The sequence below is a fragment of the Procambarus clarkii genome, chromosome 64 (assembly GCF_040958095.1).
Source record: "Procambarus clarkii isolate CNS0578487 chromosome 64, FALCON_Pclarkii_2.0, whole genome shotgun sequence".
Lineage (NCBI taxonomy): Eukaryota > Metazoa > Arthropoda > Malacostraca > Decapoda > Cambaridae > Procambarus > Procambarus clarkii.
In genome coordinates, this window is record NC_091213.1 from 7,368,859 (window position 1) to 7,394,857 (window position 25,999).

General features: G+C 43.5%; 2 protein-coding genes across 3 annotated transcripts in view; one reads left to right on the plus strand and one right to left on the minus strand.

The window, feature by feature from the left end:
• The window catches only part of LOC123768912 (dynein axonemal heavy chain 7), a 339,155-nt gene extending 337,893 nt beyond the window's left edge, over nt 1–1,262 (plus strand). For both annotated transcript variants that reach the window (XM_069309142.1, XM_069309143.1), the window contains one exon: nt 200–1,262. In XM_069309142.1, the coding sequence (XP_069165243.1) occupies nt 200–746 (547 nt within the window). In that variant the 3' untranslated portion in view covers nt 747–1,262. The remainder of the gene's footprint in view (nt 1–199) is intronic.
• Nucleotides 1,263–8,638: 7,376 nt separating this feature from the next.
• LOC123768913 (uncharacterized) lies at nt 8,639–24,431 on the minus strand. The gene is made up of 4 exons (XM_045759717.2): nt 24,254–24,431; nt 18,134–18,218; nt 13,368–13,576; nt 8,639–10,606 (listed from the first exon to the last, which is right to left on the minus strand). Exons 1-4 carry the CDS (start codon nt 24,254–24,256, stop codon nt 9,818–9,820), a joined length of 1,086 nt encoding a protein of 361 aa, XP_045615673.2. The 5' UTR covers nt 24,257–24,431; the 3' UTR covers nt 8,639–9,817.
• Nucleotides 24,432–25,999: the final 1,568 nt, after the last annotated feature.

Sequence of the window (25,999 nt, forward strand, 5' to 3'; positions counted from 1 at the left end):
TCTCTGACAAAATAAATTATTAGAGTTACGGTGTATGGAAGAAGGAGGAATGACTGAATAGCATATGGGATGTGGTGGTAAGGCATGCTGGTTGTTTATCCTTGCAGCCAAGTGTGAAATGGTAATACAGTAATAATGATGAAAGGTCAAATATATCGGCTCTCAATTTCATCATGACATTTCAGCTTTACTTTTCCAGTTATGAACTTGAGGAGCCTGCATCTCAAGAACTAATGGAGCAGTTACCTATTTTGAACATGGTCCCGACAGTTTCTATGGAGAATGGTTCTTACACAGCAAGAGGACCTGCATCATCTTGTACTACAGCACGTTCATTATCTCACTTTCTGCCACCAGTAGCCTTAATGGAAGAAGATACCGAGGTAGGGAACTTGAAACACAACATGCAGTCAGATTCTACTCCGACTAATGAAATGACATCAAATATTCCATCAACATGTGATGGACCTAGAATATTAGATGCACAAAATACTGCTTACATGTTGGCCAATTCTCTAAAACAAATGAGTGATTATCCTTCTCTAGATTTTGGAGAGGAAATGACAACAAGTAGTAAAAGTGATTTGCCATCCACTAGGTCAAGATATTATGAATGCCCTGTGTACGAGGGAGGACCAGATAGTAGTCCGAGACCACCAGTACTAACTGTTACTCTTCCAGCTGGTGCAAAGGGAGCAAATTACTGGGTACAAAGAAGAGTAGCAATGTACATGTCTAAACACTAAGGAAACTTTTGAATAAATTTATTCCAAAGAAATTTTTACGAGCATAAATTCCTGTAGCCTAGTCTTGTATAGGGAAATTACAATTATTACTGCAGTTAAAAACAATGGTGTTGAACCTTAGTACATAAAAAAATATTATACTACAGTATTACTGTACTGTACATTATTTTACAGCAAGAGCAGTTTATGCAACTTTAGTCACACCTTCAACCTTGATTCTTGAACTACATCTATAAACTCATTCAATTCAAACAATACCATGACTTGTGACCAGTCCACCTGTGTTTAATGTACAATATAGTAATTTAAACCCTTCCAGGTTTAAGGGTTATAATAACACATGTACAGTGCAGTTATTATACTATACGTTGATCTCCGGGATTAATGTGGTAATCATCGTACAGTATGTCAATTTTTATTACCATCCCATTTGTAGACCCCCCTTGAAGTTAATTTGAGTATAAAATATATATATGTATATGTGTGGATGAATAAAGGTGACTATGAAAAATGCTGCTATAGTTTTTAATTGCATACTATGTGACAAGGTCGTCGTGTACAAATGGCCTGCTGCGAATGTCAAATCACAATTGGGTCTTTTCTGCCAATGTTGAATTCATTCCAAGGCAGAACAGCAGCAAAGGTGCAGGCTGGAAGACACTTCCTCTGGGCTGTGCCAGGGACAGGTTTGTATATTATGCAAGTGTACATGTTACATTATTCACATATTAGATAAAAAATAAAGTACACAGTTAATTAAATACAAAAGCAATGTAGTCACAAATCTAAAAATCCTCCAACCTGACCATTTCAGCCCTCTCACCCTATACTATATATTGAAGTTATCTCAAGATGATTTCGGGTCTTGACGTCCCCGCGGCTCGGTCCTCGGTCGGCTTGACGTACCCCCCAGGAACCAGCCCCTAGCAGCTGTCTAACTCCCAGGTACTTATTTACTGCTAGGTGAACAAGTGCATCAGGGTGAAAGAATCTCTGCCCATTTGTTTCTGCCTCCACCAGGTATCGAACCCGGAACCTCAGTACTATGAATCTTGGATAGATCTGAATAAAGACCATGGGTGGACTATATGTCGGCAAATTGCATACCTTATACTGATGCACTCATTGACCCTTTAATCCCCCCCCCCCACACCCTCCTTGTGCACCTCACAACCTGTTGTACTCTATTTTTTTAAAAGATAGGAGCGGCTGTCCTCAAAAGTGCCACTCTGCCTTAGAGGTTAATCAACCTGTCCTCAAGATCAGATTGTCACAAATCTTGGCACTTTAGAACAATCAATTTATTCACATCAGTTTACTCTTGATACTGTGTAAGTAGCACAGTAATTAAGAGTTCAGAAAATAGACAATACTCTATACAGTATATATTATGCCTGACAACTCTGAGGATGTCTGCTTACAAACAACTTTACACATTACATTTGCTCCAAGAACAAAAAAAATATACAATATTTGGTTAATATTAATGTACATTTACAAAAAGGATTTATTTACAATTCTCTACATTTAAAAAATACATTCTGTAAACAATAGGCCTGTTGTAGTATTTACTTCCGATGGATGGAATGCCTTATGGCATACAAATTATATACTATACAGTCTTATAATATTGGAGAATGTTTATTGTAGATGGTTTCATTTAGTACATCTCCCAGTCATAAGAAGCCATTTGTGATATGGCAGGGAATATTATATTTAATGGAATAAGAGCTTGGCTATGTGGACAAACCTCATATGCCAGGCTCTTGTCTATCTTCTGATTTCTTTGTAGCCTCGGCAATATTTTCCAATTCGAAGTCTATTCTTTCCTTGGCACGCACAACCTGTAGCAGTATGTATAACAATATTTTGCAAATTAATATGAAATTCATATATCCTATATCTCATTATTTCCCATACATTAATTAGAATTTTTAGTGTCCCCATCATACAAATAAAATGTAAAAATTCAGAAGACCATATGGTTATAGATGTTCAATTACAAGTTAGCAAAGACCTCACACAATGATGCGTGTAAAACCATTACAAACGTAGCTGAAGATGATCAGTTTCCAGACATTTGATTATAACTACAAAATAAGCCTAGAAATTTTTTGCCAAAAACCGTAGAGAGATATACAGTACTGTATTGAAAACTGACCACTTACAGCATTAAATATTCAAAATTGTATAAACAGAAAAGTCTTTGCACAATTTTGTCATTTATATCCAACTGTGATTTTTTTTAATATTGATGAACTAGCAATATTCCATTTTATAAATAGCAAGGTGTAGCCCAAAGGTAATCTTGGTCAACACACAAACTACTGTACTTGTGAAAGACGGTAATTAACCCTTTCACCACCAGGAATCAACACATCATGCAGGTGAATGGACCAGAAGTTTATAAATAGTTTAAAAAAAGTGTGAAGGAAGAAGCTAAACTTTATTAATGACTTGAATCCTGCCATTACAAATTTTCTCAATGTGTGAAAAGATGCCACCCAAGATCTAATCTTGTTTCCACCCACGTCTTGGAAAACTTGAAGAGGTTGGTAGATTCATATACTGTAGCATATTGCTCCAGTCATACAGAGGAATTTCACAAGCTCAATCTTTTAAGACCAAACACAACTTCTTTGTGACCAATGACATTTAAGATGCTAAGAAAAAAGTTACCTATACATTAAACAATTCCTATGACACTTGACAAGGAGGTAATTTTTAAACAAGCAACCTCAAAAACAGGAGGCCATAGATTAAAGTTCAACAATGGTACCCTAAAAATGAACAAACTTTCACTTTTTGCAAACAGTTCTAGACTGTTGCAACAATTTAACCCCTCAAATGTGCATGTCAATCAGGGACACTCGCCCCATTATTGACCCTGATGTGCAAGTCAATAATTTAAATACAATGAAAGATTTAAAAGTTCCATGCGTACATGGAGCCCTCACTTACTACTTCAGGCAATCTTTAACAAATTTGTGGGCACCCCTTGTGGACGTTAGGGTCTCAGTATTGCGAAGGTGACCGTGGGTAGGTAAGCAGCAGCTCTCGGCACCGCCATACAGCTTGTGCCCACACCATCACTTAATAATGAAGAAATAACCGATTTTCTGTGGAGAGCCCCTTCGCCTCCCTGGTGTTATACTGGGCTGATGTGTATATATATTAGACCCTGGAAACAGTCAATTGATGGAGTTCTAGGCCTACCGGGAATCAGTGCCAGAACCCGGCCCCCTTAGAGAGGTATGAAGAGCAATGGCCTATAAATACCCCCATGTAATTGGAAGCAGTCAATGTCTGCCATGGACTGCTTCCAATTACCAAGACCAAGCAGAAGGAAGTGATAATTATGAATTAATTTTATTATTATTATAATAATTATTATAATAATAATTGTTGTATTTAATAATCATCACTCTTCCTTCTGCTTGGTCTTGAAGGAAGCCGGCCTCAAGTGAAAGAGGGCTGTGACGATCTCTCTCTGGAACCTGTAGGTGCGGGGCTCGGAAGTTCACCTCCTGGGGCTCATGCGGCCCAGGCTCTGCTTCAGGAGGCTGGGATCATTCTTGCCCTTGCTGGGGTGGTTCTTCTCCGGCCCCAACCACGGCAGTCTCCAGGTTTGGAGTCCCTGTGCTTTCTTTCACCAACTCGAGGTCAACTATAACGCTCCCAGTTCCTGCAACAGCGCTGGAACCAATCGTATTGGCGTTTGCCTTTCCACTGGAAACTTTCGGCACCATGGAGAGGGAGGACCTGCTGCTTAGGTAACAGCTTCTCCTCCATATCAACCTACCCCAGCTTTGCGCCCTGGAGAGGCCACTCCAGACCTACAACCAGAGTGCATCTCAAAAGTCTCCTGATACTGATGGATGCCTACTTCGTCTGCAATCTACCAGGTCAGGCACCCAGAAAGGTAGGACTTCCAAAACAAACTACAGCTGGTTAAAAAATTGCAAACCAAAAGTCGAACTAACAAGCAGAACTCCCCAATCGAAAACAAGCAACCAAGCATGACATCACCACAGCCACCGCACCCCTGTCTGCGCAACTCCCTTTTTCCCAGGAGGGAGGGAGGGGAGGCCTCAGACCTCCTGTGCCAGTTACCCAACCACAGTTCATAGGCTGTGGTGTTTGATGGCGGTAGATCGACTCTGGCTCCATCCTTTTGAGCAGTGCTGCAAAACGGTGTTGTTCTACTGTGTGGTGGTGTGCGAGCCAGGAGTAACACAAGAGTACTGGGGCTGCATGCACCTAGGGCCACCTTCCCTAGGTGTCCTGTAAGTACTGCCCTTGCAGTTTGAGATTACCTTCCATGAACCATTCAGGAGGCTACCTCCATGTGGTTCTTTTGCTGTTTGGTCATTGCCCACCCTTGGGGTTCAGCTGGGGTTGTCCTTACTCCTGTTTGGCCTTGGGTAGGATGTAGTATTGTTGCTGGCAGGGGCACAAGGTACTGTGCCAGTACCTGTGCCAGACACTGCCCTATGTGTCTGATATACACATAGCAACCGGTTCTGTTCACCTGGAGATGTGCTTTTGCAGTTTTTTTTTTTTTTTTTGCCTGGTGGAGGTCTGCCTGGTGTGGCTGTAGGACTACAGTACTTTTATGATTTTGGTGGCCCTCCACTAAGACCCCATGATTGCACACATCACAGGGGATCAGCTTTTTTGTTTGCTTTGTAGCTCTGGGATAACTGGTTAGCAGTACCTTGCCTGGGCTTCCCTTAGCAGTCAGCCTAAGAGCTCTGAAAACCCCCATTGGGGCTCACTAGTCAACCCGTTCTCGCAAATTCGTAAAGTCAATATTGACTTATTAACTACGTGCATAGGTGATATACTAAACATAATAGATACCCTTAAAAAGATTCATAGAAAACACCGACCTTACCTAACCTTGTTAGTATCTTAAGATAAGCATCTTATTGCTTCTTAATTACAATTATTACTTAACCTATACCTATAATAGGTTAAGTAACAATTGTAATTACGTAGCTATAAGATGCTTATCTTAAGATACTAACAAGGTTAGGTAAGGTCGGTGTTTTCTATGAATCTTTTTAAGGGTATCTATTATGTTAAGTATGTCACCTATGCACATATTTAATAAGTCAATATTGACTTATTAAATTTGCGAGAACGGGTTGCACTAGTCCAATGGAGGAGACCGAGTCCCACCTCGCTTTGTGCAAGTTTGAAGGTTGCTCTGTCTCCTTGTCTCAGGGTGACACTCGCCATCTGCCTCTGCCATGCTGCCTGTTGGTTCAATGACACCTTTGACCCGGAGTCCTGCAAGTGGTGTTCCTTGCTTGTACTCAAATTTACCCAGTCCAATGATGTTGATATTTGGGTGCAGGCAGCTTCAGCGTTGCATGTGCGGTTTAGGTTGCTGCAACGAGCTAGGTTGGTTGCCTTTCCCAATGCCCCGCAGCTGCCCCAATTTGGTTATAGGGACCCGGACTTGAGGGGGTGTTAGTCGCCTCAACTTTGGTTTCATCCGTGCCCCCCCTTGTCCTTTCCCTGCTATCCTGCCCCCCACCCCTACCCCTCCCCTGCTCCCGGCTCCCAAACGTCTGAGGGTTTCAGAGTCAGGGCAGGGTTTTCTTGGTTGCGAGACTCGGGCGGCTTCGGGGACTGCCCCTTCCAGATCGACGACGGAGGCATTCGAGCCTGTTCCTCCTGCCGGAGCTCCCTGATCACGCCCTACATCCCTGCTTTTCTGGTGGACTCTGCCTTTTCTCCAGAGGCAGAGGGTTTGGAAAACTGCTTGGCCCAGAGTCCTGATGTGGAGGATCCCGGGGCTGGGGAGGAGTTGACTTGGGGGGAGGAGCTTGGGCCCCGTTTGACCCCACTTGGGTGTTGGTACCCTCGGCGGGAGGTTTGTTGTTACAGGTGGAGGGGTTTTCCTATACACCCTCCCTGTACAAGTTTGATATGAGTTCGACTCCTCCCTGGTTTCCCTTGGGTTCCTCGAAAACCTCCTTCTGGAGGTTTTCAGCCACCCGCATCCCGCCGAGGGAGGCGCGGGAGGCCCTTGCAGCTTACCTCCTGCGAGACTTGGATTTTGGCTTGATAATGGATCCTCCTCCTCTTGAGTTTGGCTCCTCTTTTCCTTACTGGGTGCATTACAAAGTGTCAAGAGTCTTCCTGGCTGGCAGACTGCCCTTTCTTTTCATTGGGGGCGTGGTATGCATTCTGTCGGACACGCGTGCTGGAGGGGCGGGAGTTGACTACTGTTGTTCAGGTTTACCTTGGGGGTGAGTTTGAGCACCTCAATGCGTACTTGTTCGCTTCTGTGCTTCCTTGTGATATTGGCCAGCTTCACGTGCAGGTTCCCTCCCTTTTAGCATCCCTGGTGGCTGAGGATTTGTGCGCCCGTGGGCATTTGGGTTTGGTCTTGCAATTTTTTTCCTCCTGGAGCTGTCTTCGGACTAGCTTGAGGAGGATGTGGAGGAGCTCGTTTCTGGGCTTGTGTCCGGTGCGCTTGCGTCGGCAGCATGGGCATCAGCTGCCTTGTTGAAGTTGTTTGCGCCGATTCTGAAGGAAGCGGTGTCTCGCTTCTTTGCTCGAGCTTCGCGTGCCAGCAGGTGGTACTCATCCACTCACTGGAATCCGCTTAAGCCCTGACGCTTAGGTTTTCATTCCCTTTTTGTCCATTGCTGTTTGCATAGTCTGCGGTGACGCATTTTCTGCAGGCGGCTTCACCTATTTGCCGGCTTATGTTGGACTTGTTGGGCCTCCAGAGGGGCCGTGGTGGTCCTGCCCAGAAGGGTCGTGTCAAGGCTCAGGGTTCCTTCAGTCGTCGTAAGCCAGTTGTGCCAGTTTCGGGGCCAGCCCCTCTGCAGAGCCATCAGCGTCTGGTCGGCGCAGTTGATACCTGGTTGATGGGGTTCTGGGAGTTCTTCTACTCCCCAAGCCCGGCCCGAGGCCAGGCTTGACTTGTGAGAGTTTGGTCCACTAGGCTGTTGCTTGGAGCGGCCCGCAGGCCCACATACCCACCACAGCCCGGTTGGTCCGGCACTCCTTGGAGGAATAAATCTAGTTTCCTCTTGAAGATGTCCACGGTTGTTCCGGCAATATTTCTTATGCTCGCTGGGAGGACGTTGAACAACCGCGGACCTCTGATGTTTATACAGTGTTCTCTGATTGTGCCTATGGCACCCCAGCTCTTCACTGGTTCTATTCTGCATTTTCTTCCTTATCGTTCACTCCAGTACGTTGTTATTTTACTGTGTAGATTTGGTACTTGGCCCTCCAGTATCTTCCAGGTGTATATTATTTGATATCTCTCTTGTCTTCTTTCTAGTGAGTACATTTGGAGGGCTTTGAGACGATCCCAATAATTTAGGTGCTTTATTGCGTCTATGTGTGCCGTATATGTTCTCTGTATTCCCTCTATTTCAGCAATCTCTCCTGCTCTGAAGGGGGAAGCGAGTACTGAGCAGTACTCAAGACGGGACAACACAAGTGACTTGAAGAGTACAACCATTGTGATGGGATCCCTGGATTTGAAAGTTCTTGTAATACATCCTATCATTTTTCTGGCTGTCGCAATATTTGCTTGGTTATGCTCCTTAAACGTTAGGTCGTCAGACATTATTATTCCCAAATCTTTTACATGCTGTTTTCCTACTATGGGTACATTTGATTGTGTTTTGTACTCTGTATTATGTTTAAGGTCCTCATTTTTACCGTACCTGAGTACCTGGAATTTATCACTGTTAAACATCATGTTATTTTCTGATGCCCAGTCGAAAACTTTATTAATATCAGCTTGAAGTTTTTCAATGTCTTCAGCCGAGGTAATTTTCATACTGATTTTTGTGTCATCTGCAAAGGATGATACGAAGCTGTGACTTGTATTTTTGTCTATATCTGATATGAGAATAAGGAAAAGCAGCGGTGCAAGGACTGTACCCTGAGGTACAGAGCTTTTAACTGCACTTGGACTAGATTTTATATGGTTGACCGTTACTCGCCGAGTCCTGTTTGACAGAGTTATCGCTCCGAGCGTCGGTCGGGCTCTCATAAGAGTCGTTGGCCCTTTTGCAGTTTGCCCCGTTGACGGCAATGGGGGGGGAGGCTCATGCTGTTTGCTCTCGCCTGGTCCCACAATTTATGGGCATTTTGGGTCGTTTCCTCTGGCCTGCAGTGGAGCTGGGTGGCTCCTCCTTCAGGGGGATCAGGGCTGGAGGGGCTGGCAGGGCAGGCCTCTTCCCCTTTGCTCTGTTGGGTCATTCTGGAGTGGGTTCATTTGGATGGTTGAAACGACGGTGTCCCCCAGGTGGGTTTCCTGCCAGTTTCCAGTTCCAAAACGGGACTGTGAGGACATGCAGTTCATTCTGGACTTGTCCCATCTGAACCCCTGGGTCTTTTGCCCCTCCTTGTGCTGGAGGGGCAAATGGCTGCACATCCTACCGTGACTAGACCTGTCTTGGCCATGTGCCTATCCCTCTGTGATTATGGTTTGTGACTTCAGTACAATACTAAAGTTTTTCTCCTATGTCATTTGTAGACGTTTTTCTCCTTTATAATTTGAAAAGACGTCTGCCAGTTGGGGTAGTCAGGCTAAACCGGGTAGTGGTAAGATGTGTTAACATGAAAGGAAATGTTCATATGAGAAGTTCCCATGCCTAAAGAGCGAAGTACCTGGCAATGGCATTAGTGATATAAATATGCAGCTTTTTTATGTAGCATAGTTTGTGCAGCCTCACAGATATTTGTAGTTCATTTTACACTGCATACAGGACCACTTTACTGTATACACTCTTCATGCACACACATCATCTCAAGAACTACTGTCAATAATTCTTAGGCATGTAAACAAAAAGTTTCAAATAAGTTCCACAATTTTGTAATCTTCTTATCTATGTTACCTTCGATTATATTTAAAGTTGTTTATATAATATTTGGTTGTCCATATACGTACAAAGATGCATTTCATCATTTGTAGCAAAAGGTTTTGAAAAGCTCTTTACAAGAACTGGAATTTTTGATACGCTGCATGAGGTCTGGTCCCAATTAGTTCATTTGAGCAAGTTATGCTATACAAAAAATATTATCAATTATATATTAGTCAGTGATGGCAAATGTAACAACTTGTGTGTATATAGCCCAGGAAGAAGTGATATAAGGGTAATGTGTATTATAAGAGCAGTTAAACCCCATATTCGTGGATATGATCCTATATACACTGGCATGGTGAATCCCTTTGGTATTTTCACTGATCGGAACTGAGTTTGTCTTGTATTCTGGGAATTGCAAAGACTTTTGAGAGAGACAGCAAATATTGATTCAACTTCATCTTCACACAATTTTAAAGCTGATGGATCAATATGTCCCAGATATGCTAAAACTCCCCTGACAGAAGTGTCCCCCAACTTGCTAGAAAGAGGTGCTGTCATTCCCCATATATCAACATTGTATCTATCAATACCAATTTCCTCTTCAGCTTCCCTTAAAGCAGTATCTACAAGATCATTATCTTCTACATTAGCCATGCCTCCTGGGAAGCAAACTTCTCCCCCATGACTGTTCAAGTTTCTGCATCTCACAGTAAGTAACATTGACAATTCTCCATCAACATGACACATAGGGACTAGCACAGCAGCAAACTTATGAAAATCATGCCCAAATTTCTTAGAAACAATTATCTTCTCCATACGGCTGATGCACCTCTTTCGATTAGCCTCTGATAAAACAGCGTCCCAAGTAAGGGAAGATGTGGCATATGATCTAGTCTGCCATGCCGAGATTGAATTTAGAGGCATAGTCTCCCTTGCCAGCATCCCCATGTGAGCTGCTGAGGAGACGGCCAAGACACCCACTCTCTGCTGCCTTCCTTCCATGGGCATCTATGAGGAAAGCCAGGAATCAAAATTGATGTGTTTACTTTAAGAATTTACTCGAATTAATTAAAACAGATTGTAAATTAGTAAAAATAATTTATCAGATATAAACAGTCTTTGGAATGTTTGCCAGCCACTGACTACACTAAATTAAAGAAGACCCAAACAAAAACAGCATTGAATGTAATGAAATGCCTCTTTCTATGGGCAGCTCAGGGGCCTCTTGCTGTTAGCCGCACTGAGAGCACTCCACGTAATTAACACTCCTGCGACTTAAAAGTGTAATTACCTAAGTGTAGTTACAGGATGAGAGCTACGCTCGTGGTGTCCCGTCTTCCAATGACAAAGAGTGCCGAGAAGACGGGACACCACGAGCGTAGCTCTCATCCTGTAACTACACTTAGGTACAGTAATTACACTTTTAAGTCGCATCAGCCCTTGTGAGTTATTAAAAGCCTACCAAGGACCAAAGCCCAAAACTTGGTCCTTTCCCTCACAGAGGTGCAGAGACCAGGAAATTCATGACCAACGAGCAAGAGTGCTAGTTGGCTGAAGTGTTGCTTGTTTGTTTTCTTTCTGGGGGAGTTATCTTGCTCTTTTCGGATGTAGGTCACAATTTTCACCAGATTGTGGTCTGTTTTGTTTTGCCTATCTTTCTGGGTGTCTTCCCTGGTCGATGGCAATTATGACATACAGTGAAACCTCAGTTTACGAATGCCCCTCTCTACAAATTTTTCTGTTTATGAGCTCAATTTCTTTGAAAAATTTGACTCGGTTTACGAGCTTTGCCTCGCTTGGCGACTTTGTTGATACACGTATGGGTCAACCGAGCACGTGGTTCCTGGTGGCAAGGGCGAGGCACGCTTCAGTATATCAGTGCCTCCCGCCAGGTGAAGATTGCACTTGAATTCTTTGTAAAGAATTTCATTGTTTTTGTGCTTTTGTGGTTTTCGAACATAGAAGTAATTATTATATATGGTATCACGCAGTGGGTCCCAAAAAGAGTCAGTGGTAAGGTTCAACCTAAGAAAATAAATGTGAGGAGGACAATAGAGGAAAAACAAGAGATCATTCGTAAACATGAAGATGGTATGCGGGTTTACCTCAAAGAACCATGATCTCTGGCTGGAGGAAATATGGCCTGAATGTGTTCCAGAACAAGACTTTGAGCCTGAACCTGAAGTGCCTCTTATTGAGGAAATTGTTTCTCTGGGCCAGAAATTGGGCTTGGAGGTGGATGGTGGTGATGTGGAGTTGGGGGAGGAACACAGTGAAGAACTGACCACCGAAGAACTCCTAGCCCTTCACAAGGAGCAGCAACAAGAGACAGCTGAGGAAATTTCTTCAGGGGAAGATGAGACAGTAGAGATGTCCCTTCCTCATTAATTAAGAAAATATGTGCAATATAGGAAGATAGGAAGAACTGCAAAGTTTTGCTGAAAAGAATCGCCCAGATAAAGCTGTTGCAGGCCACTGTATTAACCTTTTTAATAACAATGTGATCTCTCACTACAGACAAGTGTTAAAACATAGGGAAACACAAGTGTCCGTAGACAGATTCTTAGTAAGACAAGCAAGCAGTCCTAGTGGACAAGCCACAACCAGGTCCTAGTGGTATGCCTGCAAAACATTGGAGAGAGTACCCCAGAAATATTATCACTGCCTGATGTTATAATGGAAGGGGACTTCCCTTCCAAACACTAACACATCTTCTCCCCCCCCCCCTTTCCACACCATCTTCCATATGCCAACAAGAGTCCTCAATAAAGGAAAGGTATAGTAAAAAATATGAGTAGTATTCTGTATAAAATGTATTTTTAAGTTAATATTTTTGGGTATGTGGAATGGATTAATTCAATTTATATTATTTCTTATGGGAAAATTTGTTGTGGTTTACAAATTTTCAGTGTATGACCCGTCTCTTGGAACGGATTAAATTTGTAAACCAAGGTAAAAATAAAAGCTGGGCTTTTGAAAAGAGGTAAAAGAACCACCACCTCAACCAGTCCAGCCGAAAAGCATCCACTGTGAGGTGCCTCGCAGACAAAGAACAGGCATGCATAAAGAGGCAGATGCCAAAATCATGCCAATACAATGAGGTCGACGTCTGGGTTCCTGAACATCCGGCAAAGCCAGAGAAAACAAGCCGCATTGACAGTCCACTCATGAAAAGAGGAAAGAACTGGGACAAACTGTCAGCCAGGACGTCAGACACTCCCTGGATGTGAACAGCACGGAGATGCAAATGTAAACCCCATACATATGAGCTACCCAAAGTGACCAGCCCCAAAGAGCCATGTACTGAAGAGACCCATATCTCCCCTCCCCTTCCCCCCCCCCCCCCCAGTTAAAACAATGAACTACAGGGGGAACAATCCAAATGGAGCGAGATCACCGAGCCAAGAGAAATCCAAACCCTTCGCAGTGCCTGTCACACAGCCCCAAACTAAGACTTGGTACAGTAGTACCAATGCTAAGCTCAGAGTTACATGGGTCAATCTCACAAGTACAGTAGTGGGGAAAAATAATCAGTACTTTAAACAACTTTAACTTAATATGGTACTAAGATTATGACATACGTACTAGAAACTTGTGATTTTCTGAAAGGTCAAATTTAAAGGAAACTCATTTTTGTTATTGTGTATGACCTTTAACACATCTGCTTCCCATGTCCATAGCTGTCAACATGTTAACTAAATATAGAAATATATATTTAATTTATTAATTAACAGTTATCTATCATTTACATAAAAAGCAGTACACTCACCTTACTCTGAATATAAAATGATCCTCCTTTGCTTTTATCATTAATATTAAAAAGATATTCATAGTTCTTGTGTATTCTTTCTATATCCAATTCCTCAACATTAAGTATTTGTTTTGCTTCTTCCAAGCTCATTCCTAACCTCTGGTTAGTTGCCGAATGCTTAGCTCCAGCAGCTCCCCCGCCTGCTCTCTGTGCTGCAGCTTGGCTCGCTGTATATACAATAGTGGCACCAACATTAGTATCAAAATTCACATAATTATGTTTGAAAGATGGAAATAAAAGTGTATAAGCATATTTAATATAAGTTACAGTATTATATTTCTAATAACAGTTCATTCTGTATAAGATTATAAAAGTGGAAGAAACCATGAGAATGAGCATTCAAGATTAATTATTAAAAAAAAAAAATTGAATGTAATGAAACGCCATTTACTGAATGAGTCCAGGAGGCTTCCCAGAGCTATCCATGCTGAATGTACAAGTATAACTTTCTGGCATCAGTCAATGTGCACAGAGTTTTTGCCTATCGTGGAGCATGAGCCAGAACCTGGCCCCCTCAAGAGGGGCACGAGAAGCAATGGCCTATAGAAATCCCCGTGTGGTTGGGAGCATTCTGTCTGCCATCAACCGGATCTGGCACCCAGAAAGGTAGACATTCCAAAACAAACCCCTATTCTGGTGAAACAATTGCTACCCAAAGCCGAACAAGTGGACACAACTCCCCAAACGAAAATAAACAAACGAGTGTAATGTCATCATGTTGCCGCCCCGCTGTCTAAGCAACCCTCCCGGGGGGAACCCCAGACCCCCACGCCGGAGATCCACCCTGCAGTTTTTAAGCCGGATGTCAAAATACGCGAAAACACCATCGACTGGAGGGAGGGAGGGAGGGAGGGAGGGATGCCGGGGAGCCTCCGGGACTCGCCGAGAAAATGGAGTCTAATTACATTCAACGCTGGTTTTCTGGGGATAGTTCCGTCGGCTCCTCAGAGCTAACTACCTAAAGACAAGGAAAAACAGGGACTTACCCGGGCGGCGGTCAGTCCTCACTCCTCAACGCTAAGCCAAGACAACTGGCTGCAACCGCCAACCCAATGCAATGGTCCCTAACGAGGTCCAGGGACACTGACAAGGTAGCAAGCGGCCAGGACCCTGTTCGCTCTCCAAAAACTTCGTGCCCGAATGTCAACCCAACACATGTTGCCAAAGACGGCAGCCAAAGCAGCAAACTTACACACATTGTCAGCATGAGGATAGACTGCAGGCTGACTAGCCTTAATGACTGTGCTGCTCGCCTTCCAAATACCCCCCCCCCCCCCTTGTAAACAAGAAAGAAATTCTCAGCAAAAAATTATTTTTGTTTCTGAAATTGTTAAATACCTTTCCCTGATCACAGAAATGTAAAAAAAAACAGCTTTGAATGTAATGAAACGCCATTTTCTGGGCGAGTTCCGGAGGCTCACCGGAGGTTACCAGGCTGATATGCTAAGGTCAGACTTTGGCATCAGTCATGTGTACGGAGTTCTTATGGGCCTACCGGGGACCACAAGCCAGAACCTGGCCCCCTCTAGGGAGGCAAGGGGAGCAATAGCCTATAGAAACCCCCGTGTGGTTGGAAGCATTTTATATCTGCCATCGACTGGGTTAGGCACCCAGAAAGGTAGGCATCCCAAAACAAACCCCTATTCTGGTGAAAATTGCAATCTAAAACCGAACGAGTGGATAGAACTCTCCAAACAAAAACGAGCAAACTAGTATGACGTCACCCGTCATCGCGCCGCTGTCTGCGCAGCTCCGCTCTTCCCCGGAGGGGGAAGAGGTAGCCCCAGACCTACCACGCTGGCGATCCACACCCCAGTTCTGAGGCTCGATGTCAAAACACGTGAAAAAACCGCCATGAAATACCAGGGAACAGTCCGAATTGAAACATTTACGCACATCGTGCGCGTGCATCAATGAAACAGTCATTGATGATGAAACACATCAATGACTGTGTGCCGGTGGCTGTGTGGATATCACGCAGGACACCTAATCCTGTAGCATGGGTTCAATTCCCGGTACCGGCGAGAGACAATGAGCAGAGTTTCTTTCACCCTGATGCCCCTGTTACCTAGCAGTAAATAAGTACTTTGGAGTTTGATAGCTGTTACAGGCTGCTTCCTGGGGGTGTGTAACAAAAAAAAATAGTTAGTAGTTAGTAACAGTTGATTGACAGTTGAGAAGCGGGGCAAAAGAGCAGAGCTCAACCCCCGCAAGCACAACAAGGTGAATACATCAACACCCTCAGGGAGGTAGAAATCAGAGAAATCCGTAACACCCTCTACCCCTGAAGAAAAGGTAGTGTCCAGGGAAAAAGCAGCCAAGACAGGGGTCTGCTGGTAGGACCCAGAAGCTTCAGCAGAAGGAACAGGCTCAAATGCCTCCGTCTCCTACTCGAATGGGGCAGCCCCCGAAGCCGCCCGAGTCTCATTAACAACTAAACCACACCCCAACTCCGAAACCCTCACACGTTTAGGAGCCAAGAGCAGGGGGATGGGGAGGCACAGAGCAAACAACGCCAACTGGAGAAGGACTTGGAAGCGCGAACTGAACCAAAGTCGAAGCAACTAACGCCCCAAAGTCAGGGTCCCTATAACCAAAACTGGGCAGCCCCAGGGCATCTGAGTGGGCAACCAATCTAGCGTGTTGCAGCAACCTAAACCCAGCATGCCACGTGGATGCTGCCTGTACCCGAACCTCAGTGACAACAGAATGAGTAAATTGGAGCACGAGCAGATAACACGTCTCGCAAGACTCAGGGGCAAAGGTGTCGTTGACCCAACAGGCAGCATGATGGAGGCAAAAGAGGTGACTGTCACCCCTGAGACAAGGGGCACAGAGTAACCTTCAAACTCGCACAAGGCGAGGTGGAACTCAGAAGACGCATCCATCGGTCAACCGAGCCCCGACTGTTTTCCAGGGCCCGTAGGCTGTTTGCTAAGGGAAGCCCAGGCAAGGTACTGCTAAGCCATTTAACCCAAAAGGTAACAAAGGGTTACCTTTGTTATAAGGTTATGAGCTAAAACTGAACCCCTGCAATGTGTACAAGCACCGGGGCCTAAAGGAGGACCACCAATACACCCTAAGTGGACTAATAGCCAAACAAAGCAGGCTCCCTCCTGGCAAGAACAAAGAAAAGAAAAACCCTGCAAAAGTACACCATCAGAAGGAACAGGAATATGGCTGCCGTGTAGGTAGGCAAGCTGCGCAGGACCTTGTGTCCCAACCAGCAACAATACCACTTCCTTTGCAAGGCCAAACAAAGGCCAAGAAAACCCCAGCTGGCCCCAAGGGTGGGGTAAATGCCGAGCAGCAAGAACCCCAACGGAAGTGGAGTCCCGAAGGCACTATGAAAGGTAACCCTAGAACCCAAGGGTAGTACTAACAGGGCACTTAGGGAAGGCAGCCCTAAGCGCATACAGCCCCAGTACTCTAATTTCACCTGGCCACTGCACCACAAACAACAGGATACATCACTAAGGCACAAATACTGCCAAGAAATTGAGGCCAGAGTCGACGACCACCCCAGAGCGCATCAGCCTACAAACTGGAGGTGTGCATAGCTGGCACGAGGGGTCCGGGGCTCTCCCTCCCCCTCCTGGGAAGGGGAGGGCTGCAAGAACAAGCGGCATGGCAACTGTGAATGATGTTTGCTTGTTTCCTTAGGTTCTTGGGGGAGTTCTGTCTCTCTGTTCAGTCCTTGATTGCAATTTCTTACCAGGTAGGGTTTGTTTTGTTATGCCTACCTTTCTGGGTGCCTAACACCAGTCGATGGCAGATTTAGAATGCTCCCAAACACATGGGGGTTTCCATGGGCCATTGCTCCCTGTGCCTCTCTGAGGGGGCCAGGTTCTGGCTCATGGTCCCAGGTAGGCAAAACTCCAATTGACTGATGCCCCAGACTAATACAGTATAGCGTACATCAGTCCGATAGCTCCAGGGAGCCGGAGGGGCTCCCCACAGAAAATAAAGCTAAAAAACAAACTTAAATATTCCTAGGCCTAGTATAGCACATATATGTACTATATTAGGCCTTGGACAGCATGTAATAGGCCTAAGAAATTTAGATTAGATTAGGTTTTCTTTGCAACATCAGTACAAAAACACTTCTGATTTGTCCAAATTCAATAGAACCAATTTCTACTTTCTAGCTGCCATTTAAGTCAAATCATTGTGATGAATTGACTTAAAAGCAGAGTTAGAAAGAAGAAATCAGTACTATTAAATGGACAATGTATGTATGATGTTCCTCATTGTTGTTCTAAGTACTACAGTACCTAAACAGGAAGATGGGCTGGTACAGCAAGTTTAGCAATTATTCTGAATTTTCCAATTACATTAAGCCATTAGACTATACAGTACTGTTTTTGTAGATTATAACAACAGATTTCAATAAAATTCCATATTCATCCAACACACGTTCCTCTGACTGTCCTTGTCTACTACTAGAACTCTTAGTTATGATCATGTCACACCAGTTTTTTACACCCTCTAATGCAAATCATCCTAGCAACATCTCCCTAACCAAGGATTTTATTGTATCAATCATTTTCCTATTCTCAGTCACTTTACTGCAAATTTCACTTTCATGTACTATAGTCCTCATTTGTCATTCACATCTCTAATAAATTTTAGTAATATTCTACTGCTCCCTATTCAGAATTTTAAAAAAATAATTAAGCAATCTATCTTGAGATATTGTCTTTCTTACAAGAAGAGAATATTACCTGCGATCTCCTGCCTCAAGGCTTTAACAAAGGCCCGGCCCACCACTTGCACACCAGCAACAAGGAGTTGAGCAAGATGCTTTGCCTGTAAATTAAGTTACAGTATTTATCAACAAATACAAAGCCACAGTATTCAAATAAGGTCATTAATTCCATGCAAGAATTTAGTTTTAACATATTATACATATATAATGCAATGAAAATATAGATTGTATTATTGCTGCTTATTTAAAGTTAATAATACAATTTAATTAACCAAGAAACTGACTGCAACCTTTTGAAAGAAGATCAAATGTTTTCTGCTAGACTGGATTTGTGATATATATAACCAAAATTTAACCAATTATTTATATATCATACTGAATTCAAAATTTATCTTTTAAATGTGATAGACATCAAAATGCACAATACAATTTATTACTGATACTAATAAAAAAAAAGGCTAAATTTGTTACAGTAAAAACTGGATGCAAGGGGGAGCCGGTCGGCCGAGCGGACAGCACACTGAACTTGTGATCCTGTGGTCCTGGGTTCGATCTCCGGCGCCGGCGAGAAACAATGGGCAAAGTTTCTTTCACCCTATGCCCCTGTAACCTAGCAGTAAATAGGTACCTGGGTGTTAGTCAGCTGTCACGGGCTGCTTCCTGGGGGTGGAGGCCTGGTCGAGGACCGGGCCGCGGGGACACTAAAGCCTCGAAATCATCTCAAGATAACCTCAAGATAACCAAGAAGGCAAGGGTGTATGGGACCAGTCATTCTGTTCATGCTCGAATATATTGTATTGTATCCAAAGTAGTGCAAAAGATATTGGGGAAAGGGAGAAAGACTAGTGTAATAATCATGTTTTGTTTACAATTATCTTGCTAGCCATTTGAACACTTATTGTATGTATGAATATACATGTATATATAAAAATATCGACCCTAAACTGTTTCCAACATTTATAGTATGGGAAGGTGTCGGCCCAGATATAAATACAGTAGGTGAGCAATACAGTATAGTCATGAACAGTACAGGTGTATAGTGCTCGTCATGGATTGTCATATTCTGAACATTAAACACAAATATATTTATTCTACCTGTATTTTCTTCTTAAAAAATGTTACCTTTCAGTCTTAGTCTTTGTCATGCCCTATGTTGTTCACACTCATCCTAAGCTTCTTGAAACATTTGCTTACTATGGCTGCCCACCTTCCTAGCTTTTACTGTACTCTTACTCTCAAATTCCACTTTAATGCATATTGTTCATTAGTCTGGCATTATTCATTCATTGAACATGATCAAACCATCTCCATATTCTCTTCTCAATCTTGCATTAATTGATTCTTCTATTCCCATCTAACATTTTCATTCCTTATTAAATCCAATATCCGAACACCACAAATGCTTCTCACTATTCACTTGTTTTAACTATTATTCAAGTTAGTACCACATAATCATCTATAAACCATAGATAAGAGTGTCAACAACACCTTTCTAGTTGTATCTATGCTGTAATACCTCACCCCTTTGTAACCCCTTCCTGATACCACTGTAGGTTTAGACACGGGTGCTCTTAAGTATACTTTATTTCCTTAACCTGTCTACCCAATATTTACAGTTGAGTGTAACCTGGTACTACTAATCTCACCCAGTATCAATGTTACATTCAAGGAAATGCTTAATCTCAATTCAAGGGAGAAACAAGATGTGATTGCGTATTCCTCAGTGGGGAGTAAGTAAGGGGGAATGAGGGAAGAGCACAAGTGAGGGAAAAGGGGGAATGGATAGAAAACGGGGAAAGGTTGAGGGAGAAACTGAGGTAGAGAGGGGAGGGCGAGAATAAAAAACGAGGAGCGAACTGCAAGAGGGAAGGGAAAAGAGGAGGAGGAGGAGGATAAAAAGGTAGAAAAGAGAAACTTATTACTAAGCAGCCACCACCCCATTACACATTTAGTTACTACCAGAGTATAATGGGTACCTGGTTGTTAAACAATTTGCCGGGTCATATTCGAGGAAAAATTAAGATTAAGGACTTGCCCAGAACGCTGTGTGTGCTAGTGGCTGTACAAGAATGTAAGAACTCTTGTACAGTGACACCTCCACTTACGAATGCCCCTATTTACAAACTTTTCGGGTTACGAGCCCAATTTCTTCGGAAATTTTGAATCGGATTACAAACTTTGCCTCAGGAAACGAGTTGTTGATATGCATATCGGCCGACCTAGCATGTGGTGGCATGGCGATCACGCTTCAGTTTATCAGTGCATCCTGCCTAGCGACTATCGCGCCTTAATTTTTTGTAAAGAATTAGTTTTTTGGGGGATTTTAGGCTATTTGAACATAACATTTGTTGTTATATATCTCGCCATGGGTACCAAGATTGCCAGTGGTAAGGTTCAAGCCAAGAAAACACATTTGAGAATGACCATAGAGGAAAAACAGATCATTCGTAAACATGAAAATGGTATGAAGGTTGTTTAAGTAGAGTAGTAGATGTCTCTTCCTCATTTATTAAGAAAATGTGTGCAGTATGAGAAGAATTGCAAAGTTTTGTTGAAAAGTGTCATCAACATCAAGCATTTGCAGGCTGTTGTGTTAACCTCTTTAATGACAATATGATGTCTTACTTCAGACAAGTGTTACAATACAGGGAAAAACAAGTGTTGCTAGACAGGATTTTAGTGAGAAAAACAAGCAGTGAGCCACAAGCAGGTCCTAGTGGTATGCAGGCAAAACGTGCCAGAAAAGTGTACTCCAGATTAGTCATCACTGCCTGATGTTATAATGGAAGGGGACTCCCCTTCCAAACAGTAATACCTCTCCTCCTCCTCACCGTAGCCTGTGTTACTTGGAGCTTGTTCTGAGTAGCTGAATGTATAACAACAGCAATGACTTGTAAATCATTCATTCCTTCTGAAGATACATTAATATATGAAAGTACTTAGACAATACAGAGAACATATACGGCACGCACAGATGAGATAAAACACCTAAATTATTGGGATAGTCTCAAAGCTCTCCAAATGTACTCTCTAGAAAGGAGACGAGAGAGATACCAAATAATATACACATGGAAAATACTGGATGGCCAGGTCCCTAATCTACACAGTAAAATAACAACGTACTGGAGTGAACAATATGAAAGAAAATGCAGAATAGAACCAGTGAAGAGCAGAGGTGCCATAGGCACAATCAGAGAACACTGTATAAACATCAGAGGTCCGCGGTTGTTCAACGTCCTCCCAGCGACTATAAGAAATATTGCCGGAACAACCGTGGACATCTTCAAGAGGAAACTAGACTGTTTTCTCCTCTCCAGCCAGTATGCTGGCTGGAGAGGATTGACTAGGCACCAATCCTTAATTGTAGCCTCTGTTCACCCACCATTGAATGGATACCTGGTTGTTAAACGATTTGGCGGGTCATATTTCAGGGAAAACCAAGATCAAGGACCTGCCCGAAATGCTGTGCGTACTTGTGGCTTTACAAGAATGTAAAAATTCTTGTATATATGTATATGTGTGTGTGTATGTATGTATGTGTATATATATATTATATATATATATATATATATATATATATATATATATATATATATATATATATATATATATATATATATATATATATATATATATATATATATATATATATATATTACACACACACACACACACACAGTATAAGTAAAAAAAAAAAAATGCACCATTCTCACTCCATAGCAATGATCACTTTTTTTGTTTTTACATCAAGTCCATAAACTACACTGGGTATTGGGTCCACAAACTACACTGGGTATTAGGTCCACAAACTACACTGGGTATTGGGTCCATAAACTACACTGGGTATTGGGTCCATAAACTACACTGGGTATTGGGTCCATAAGCTACACTGGGTATTGGGTCCATAAACTACACTGGGTATTGGGTCCATAAGCTACACTGGGTATTGGGTCCACAAACTACACTGGGTATTGGGTCCACAAACTACACTGGGTATTGGGTCCACAAACTACACTGGGTATTGGGTCCACAAACTACACTGGGTATTGGGTCCACAAACTACACTGGGTATTGGGTCCACAAACTACACTGGGTATTGGGTCCACAAACTACACTGGGTATTGGGTCCACAAACTACACTGGGTATTGGGTCCACAAACTACACTGGGTATTGGGTCCACAAACTACACTGGGTATTGGGTCCACAAACTACACTGGGTATTGGGTCCACAAACTACACTGGGTATTGGGTCCACAAACTACACTGGGTATTGGGTCCACAAACTACACTGGGTATTGGGTCCACAAACTACACTGGGTATTGGGTCCACAAACTACACTGGGTATTGGGTCCACAAACTACACTGGGTATTGGGTCCACAAACTACACTGGGTATTGGGTCCACAAACTACACTGGGTATTGGGTCCACAAACTACACTGGGTATTGGGTCCACAAACTACACTGGGCACTAGTTCCATAAACTACACTGGGCACTGGTTCCATAAACTACACTGGGCACTAGTTCCATAAACTACACTGGGCACTAGTTCCATAAACTACACTGGGCACTAGTTCCATAAACTACACTGGGCACTAGTTCCATAAACTACACTGGGCACTAGTTCCATAAACTACACTGGGCACTAGTTCCATAAACTACACTGGGCACTAGTTCCATAAACTACACTGGGCACTAGTTCCATAAACTACACTGGGCACTAGTTCCATAAACTACACTGGGCACTAGTTCCATAAACTACACTGGGCACTAGTTCCATAAACTTCACTGGGCACTAGTTCCATAAACTACACTGGGCACTAGTTCCATAAACTACACTGGGCACTAGTTCCATAAACTACACTGGGCACTAATTCCATAAACTACACTGGGTATTAGTCCCATAAACTACAGTGGGCACTAGTCCCATAAACTACACTGGGCACTAGTCCCATAAACTACACTGGGCACTAGTTCCATAAACTACACTGGGCACTAGTTCCATAAACTACACTGGGCACTAGTTCCATAAACTACACTGGGCACTAGTTCCATAAACTACACTGGGCACTAGTTCCATAAACTACACTGGGCACTAGTTCCATAAACTACACTGGGCACTAGTTCCATAAACTACACTGGGTATTAGTCCCATAAACTACACTGGGCACTAGTCCCATAAACTACACTGGGCACTAGTCCCATAAACTACACTGGGCACTAGTTCCGTAAACTACACTGGGCACTAGTTCCGTAAACTACACTGGGCACTAGTTCCGTAAACTACACTGGGCACTAGTTCCGTAAACTACACTGGGCACTAGTTCCGTAAACTACACTGGGCACTAGTTCCGTAAACTACACTGGGCACTAGTTCCGTAAACTACACTGGGCACTAGTTCCGTAAACTACACTGGGCACTAGTTCCGTAAACTACACTGGGCACTAGTTCCGTAAACTACACTGGGCACTAGTTCCGTAAACTACACTGGGCACTAGTTCCGTAAACTACACTGGGCACTAGTTCCATAAACTACACTGGGTATTAGTCCCATAAACTACACTGGGCACTAGTCCCATAAACTACACTGGGCACTAGTCCCATAAACTACACTGGGCACTAGTTCCATAAACTACACTGGGCACTAGTTCCATAAACTACACTGGGCACTAGTTCCATAAACTACACTGGGCACTAGTTCCATAAACTACACTGGGCACTAGTTCCATAAACTACACTGGGCACTAGTTCCATAAACTACACTGGGCACTAGTTACATAAACTACACTGGGCACTAGTTACATAAACTACACTTGGCACTAGTTACATAAACTACACTGGGCACTAGTTCCGTAAACTACACTGGGCACTAGTTCCATAAACTACACTGGGCACTAGTTACATAAACTACACTGGGCACTAGTTCCATAAACTACACTGGGCACTAGTTACATAAACTACACTGGGCACTAATTCTATAAACTACACTGGGCACTAGTTACATAAACTACACTGGGCACTAGTTACATAAACTACACAGGGTATTAGTTCCAGAATGAACTAAATTAACTAAAAAGTACCAAAAAGTCACATAAACAATGCCCCGGCGAAACTTTGTGTACCACTCTACTCACCATTCTTATCTACACAGGCGCCTGTGGTGGCCTTCAATAACGAAGAACGTAAATAACTCTTAATAAATTAGGTATATATTGCTAAAGTGCTTCTCAGGTAAATTCAGGTAAAGAATTAAGCGAGAAGCATGACTTGTGGAGGGCTCAAGGTGTCGTCTGCACCCTCTCCACCCACACAGTTCAGCGACTTCACGTAAGATATTAGTATTTTAATAATATACTTGTATTTTAATAATATACCTATAGGTGAACTTTTTCATTAATGAATATAATTTAAAATTATGTTAATATGCATATAAAAAGCAGAGACTGATGAATAGATATGTTGAGATTTGTTAAGAAATTTATAACATGGTTCGGTATGCACGTATATGGAGTTGATTACGTTTACTAATAGATTAAATGTACTAAATATATATTAGATGTTTAATAAAGGAATATATATAAGCTTTGAAGTTAAATGAAGCCATCTTTGACTAAATTCTGTTTGAAATCATGTCTTAAAATAAAGTCATCAAACTGTGTTGTTTATATATTGAAATCAGGTGTTGAGCAGAGTTGGAGACTGACCCGTCTTGGAGAATGCGATTTCTCATTGAAGAACATTCATTCATTCATTATTTATTTATTTATATATTTATTTATTCATTCATTAATTTATTGATTTATTTATTCATTCATTCATTCGTTCTTTCGTGTTTGTTTATTTATTTATTTATTTATTTATTTATTTACAGGAAGATAGGGGGTTTGGGTCGACTGTTAGCAGCCGTGGAGTGAGGACGTTTCTCGACCCTCCGTGGCTGTTGGAGTTGTTTGCTGTTTTGGTCGCCAGGTGGTGTGGGCGTCCCTGCCCTACCAGTTTTGTTGCTTGCCTGGCTGCGTTGACGTGGCAGTTCTGACAGGGGGGGCCATCTTCCTCCTGTTCAGCGTGTGAACTCCATGGGCCTGGAGTTCACTTGTAAGGCTGGTTATCCGACCATCGAGATGGTGATGTGTGACATGCTTCGTGTCCCGGTGGAAGCTGTTTACGGTGTGGAGCTAGTTACGGCCCATCGGGTTGTTAAGTTCGTGGGGGAGGACGAGTACCGGGACTTCCTCCGTCGGTACGGGGGCGTACGTTGCCGTTGCCAGACGATGCCGGCTCTGTGGCGATTTCGGACCGCAGTGGTGCCCTGACTTATGTCAGTATCCATGGTGCGCCCCTGGAATTCCCTGATGACCTCCTCCGGCGTTACTTCGGGGGTTTTGGTACTGTTGTCAGCGTGCGGGTGAACACGCTCTGCTCGGGGCGGTATGCTGGGAGGCGTACAAACATTCGCACGTTGGGGATGCGCCTGCGGTCGGATATACCTTCTGTCCGGCTTATGGGGTACTACGTCCGGGTGTATTATGCCCGGCAGCCTCGTACCTGTTTCCGGTGTGGCCTGTTGGGGCATCAGGCTGCCGGGTGCTCTGAGGCCCCTGCTGCTCCTGTCAACTTGTTCCGCGACGAGGATTTCCCGCCGCTCCCTCTGGAGGCAGTCTCCGGTGATGTTGATGAGGTGGTGCGCGTCCCGTCTGCTGCTGCAGCTTCCCCGGCGGCGCCTGCCGTTCCTCCGGTTGTTGCCGTCCCTCCTCCGGTTCTAGAGGTACCGTCGGTTGGTCTGCCTGATCCTGTTGCTGTTCCAGCTGCTCCCGTGGGCCTTCCTGGAGCCCCCTGTGTGACGTCGCTGTCTTCTCCCTCGTCTTCTGATGCTGCGCCTG